Source organism: Octopus bimaculoides, chromosome 3 (genome assembly GCF_001194135.2).
Source record: "Octopus bimaculoides isolate UCB-OBI-ISO-001 chromosome 3, ASM119413v2, whole genome shotgun sequence".
Classification (NCBI taxonomy): domain Eukaryota; kingdom Metazoa; phylum Mollusca; class Cephalopoda; order Octopoda; family Octopodidae; genus Octopus; species Octopus bimaculoides.
This window is the reverse complement of record NC_068983.1, coordinates 37,219,741-37,224,123: the sequence shown is the minus strand read 5'-3', so window position 1 is coordinate 37,224,123 and position 4,383 is coordinate 37,219,741. Positions and strand designations below refer to the sequence as shown.

Below are 4,383 nucleotides of genomic sequence, written 5' to 3'. Positions count from 1 at the left end.
TAAAGTGAAATTGCTCTATTGGGACTTGAAACCGCCTCGTCACCCCTGTTTGTACTCTTACTGTACAAGATTGTATCAAGTGGGAAAATCGATTTAATATTTTTTAAAATCGTAAACAGGAACCGAATTGGGTACATTCCATTCTGAGTTCAAATACTGTAAAGGAAACAAATTTTGTGATTCATATTTGCGGACCGACGGGGCGGCTTGCTGGCAGAACCGTTAGCATACCGGACAAAATGCTTAGCGACATTTCGTCCGTCCTTAAGTTCTGAGTTCACATTCCGCCGTGGTTAACTTTGCCTTTCATCCTTTCGAGGTCGATAAAATAAGTACCAGTCCAATATAGCGGTTGATATAAGCGACCTTCCCCTCCTCTCAAATATTGTTAACTCGGTGAAGGTAAAGAATACGCACTCTACCCGTTTTCGGGGGTTAGGGTTAAGATTACGTTTAGGGTTAGGGTTACGCCGAAAATGGGTGGTGTGCGTACTTTTTACTTCCGCCGTTAAGTCTATGCCAAAATTTGAAACCATATTTGCGGAGTGATAGTATAGGTTACTCATCATGCACTGTAGTCGATTCACCCGACAAGGTTATTAAAAACTTATGGCCGTCCAACTAACTTCTAAAAATATTGGATTAAAAATACACATTTGGACAATTTGGTGGATTTGAACCTGAACCGCTTATTTTCAAAGAAATCGTTCCATTCCAACCAAATTTAAGATGAAATACTGATGTATTTATTTCCGTTGCTCGAAAAGATTGGATGACGTTTCAAACACGTGAGCAACATAGATTTCTTTAATATAAATTGATACAAATACTTAAAAATTAGACGGAATTCAATGAACAGACAAATGGGCTTAATGCGAAAAATGCCAATACTTTCGGTCGATTCCGATTTTACGATTTGTCCAATTTGCAAAGGAGAATACAATGAACCAAAAGCTTTGTCCTGTCTACATACGTTTTGTGAAGATTGTCTTCAGGACGATATAAATCGTTGCCAGCAACGTTCTGAACGGGTTATCACTGGTTTTCCATGTTACGTATGTCGAAAACATATAGCCCCACCTGATGTTGATATAGCCGTTTGTGAGTGGGCTAAATATTTCGTTACTAATTTTTACGTTAGAAAGTTGCTGGCCGAAGACAAAGATTGTTGCGATGTAAGTTGTCAAAGTCATAAAAATTTAAGCAAGCTGCATGTAACAAAACGGGTTTCTAGTTGTCAGGAAAATGTAAGTGACGACTGTAATGATTCCCGTGAAATAATTAGTAAATCATGCGATACAAGGAAGCTTAGTAGGCAAAGTACTGACATTTGCCACATCCACGTCAATGAATTCTTGAAATTGTTTTGTGACAGTTGTGATGAACTTGTGTGCAATACTTGTTACGTGCAACGACATCGAAAATGTAGTCGAGTGTTGTCACTGGAAGATACAACAGAAGTAAAAGAAGAGACCTTAAAATTAAAGCAAGACCTAGAAATAAGGAGAAAAGAAGCTGAAACATTTGTTTGTGATATCCTGCACCAAAAGAACGCTGCTGTGGAGCAAAAGGATCAAATATTGAAAGAAATTCGAAGCGCTCGCCAGTCGATGGAAAAACTGCTTCTAGAAAAAGAAAAACTTTCCATTGAAAACCTAGATAAGATATATTCATTAGAAGCCGAAAGTCTGGACAAACTCCTCGCAAAAGGAGAAGACCTTTTGGATTCATTATGTACCTCAATCGAATACATTTGCTCATGCGAAAACAATCGCAATCTCAGTTTTATTGGGGTTCATAAAAACGTTAAGTCTACAGTTTCTAATCTCTGGGAGCCAAACAATACAACTATAAAGAATAGACTTAACAGGACAATTACATTTGTCCCCAATTCGAATTTTATTTACTGTTTTCGTAAATTGCAAGAAAAGTCGATGGGAGAATGTATTCTTTCTGCAAGCAACCGCCCCCGTGTTCCAAATATATTTGACAGATGTTTAAATATGGCAGATAAAGACGATGTCCTCACTAAGTGGATATTTACATTGCCATTTTCTCAGTCGGAAGCAACTTCCTCAAAACCTGCAACTAAGATGGTGTCTAAAGTGATGGAATTCTCGGCTAAAGTAGAATCGGAGAGACAATGTCAGATAGACGATTTCGTTCTGTTATCAGACGGTAATTTACTCTTAACTGATTGGATGAATGAGAAAGTAAAGAAATTCAATAAAAACGGTGAACTGTTAGGCGAGTTAGCGATTAGCTCTTGGCCATGTCGGATAAGTAATTTAACAGAGGATCAAGTAGTAATTACCTTACCACGTACAAGAGAAATCGCATATCTTTACCATAATGGAATTCTGGAACTCGATAAAATAATGACTGAATATCGCTACTACGGAGTAGCGGCGCTTGAAAACAGTCTGATAGCTTGCTCTAGTTACTTACCACCGAAAATCGATCTCCTGTCCAAGCAAGGTGAAATAATATCGTCAATTACCAATGAAGTGTTAGAGAAACCGATTCTACTCTGGCCTCATTACTTGACTGCTACCAAAACCGGCGACTTGGTGATCTCTGATTTTTGCAAGAAATGTGTAATATGTATTGATGTAAAAACCGTGAAAGTTAAATTTATTTATAAATCGAGCAGAATGAAAGTGTTTTGTCCTTGTGGCATCGATGTCGGAGATGACGGTTGCATTTATGTTGCAGATTCAAAGGAGAACAAAATTTACAAGTTTTCAATTGACGGTGATATTATAAATTTATTCTTGACTCCAAACGATGGTTCTAAACATATGGGATTAACCGTCTGTGATAGTAGGGCCGTCATCATATCCGGAGAAACGCCATCAGATTCTCTTAAAACCTACCTGTTGTGATTTACCATTTTTAATTTATTTGAACAGCTTTCTGTACAAAGCATCTTTACGTTCTAATATAACTAAACTGAATATTTAAAGAAATTGTTTATCAGCCTGAAACCATTCCTAGTTGTGTAAGTGATTATTTCCATGACAATACACACCTCGTAAAAACTTAATCTTTGATTATAACTGTAGATTTCGGTAAGTGCTTATTTACGCAAACATTATTCTACGGTCAGAGGAAATCCATCTTAGAGGTCTGTCTTAAGTAACTAAAGGTTTGTCATAAGCTCTAACCTTACTTGCCCGGTTCTGAAAGTACCGTGCTGTTATTTTGTTCATATTCTAATTGAATAGATTGTCACCAGCCAATTTTACCATATTGAACGAAGGTAGAGTATCTAAAATAATTTAGATTAATTTAAATTTGAAATCTACTCCTTACGCAGTCTTCCAAATTTCAGTATTTGAGTGTCAGTATTTAACTGTCAAGTTTCGTCGTTAGCTATTTCGGGAAAAATTCCTCACTTAGGGAATGGTTACTCTTGCAGAATCTTGATTCTCAGATTCGCTGATAAACAATTTATAAATTTATGAAAGTCTTCTGAAAAGTTGTTGTTTTTTTTTATTTATTTATTTATTTTTTTTTTAAAGCTTACTTCTAGTCCCTAACCTTGTTACTGTCGTGTTAATAGTTGAGAATGAATGGCCTTCGTTAATTTGTTTTTTGTCCTGAAGAAATAACGAAAACCTTGAATTTTGTGAGGTGTTTGCTAATTGTACAGATCTTCAGTTATCTCGATTAAACTCCAGAAATTCTTCAAAAATGTTATACCATTTACATGGTAAAAATATTTTGTAACATTTGTTCTATCTTCGTACTTTTTTTTTTTTTTTTTTTTTTTTTTTTTTTTTTTTTTTTTTTTTGTTAATTCCAATTATTGTCTTAGTTTCTAATGAAACCTGTTTCCCCACATTCTTGATAGAGGAATATTTATTTTTATCTTTCAATTTTGAGTTTATCATTTGAGTATTAAAAAAAAAATTGGCTACACTCAATCTGTTTAAATGATCCAGTGAAGGTGCGTAGTTTGGTGGTTAGGATATTCAGCTAACGATCGTAAGGCCGTGAGTTCGATGTATTGCAGCGCATTGTATTCTTGACAAATACACTTTATATCGCGTTGCTTCAGTGCACTCAAAATGAAAGGTACTTAGATTTCAAAGGCCCAGCTTTGTCATATCACAAAGAACCTCCCTGAGAACTACGCTACGGGTACGTGTATCTGGAGTGTTCAACCACTTGTACGTTAATTTCACGAGCACGCTGTTCCATTGATCTGTCAACTGGAACGCTCGTCGTCGTAACAGTCCAAGTTTTCACGACCACGCTTCCGACCATTTTTTTTTTTCTCGGGTGTAAAAAAAATTTGAAATTAGTGTTAAATTATATCTTTTGCCAAGGAAACTTTTAAATAATTTTCTTAGGAACCTTTCACAAGACTCGCTGCGT

General features: G+C 36.0%; 1 protein-coding gene across 1 annotated transcript; it reads left to right on the top strand.

The window, feature by feature from the left end:
* Positions 1–36: 36 nt before the first annotated feature.
* Positions 37–4,184, top strand: LOC106875869 (tripartite motif-containing protein 45). Its single transcript, XM_014924169.2, has one exon. The coding sequence runs from the start codon at positions 852–854 to the stop codon at positions 2,883–2,885; it is 2,034 nt and encodes a 677-aa protein (XP_014779655.1). The 5' UTR covers positions 37–851; the 3' UTR covers positions 2,886–4,184.
* The last annotated feature ends 199 nt before the right edge of the window (positions 4,185–4,383 follow it).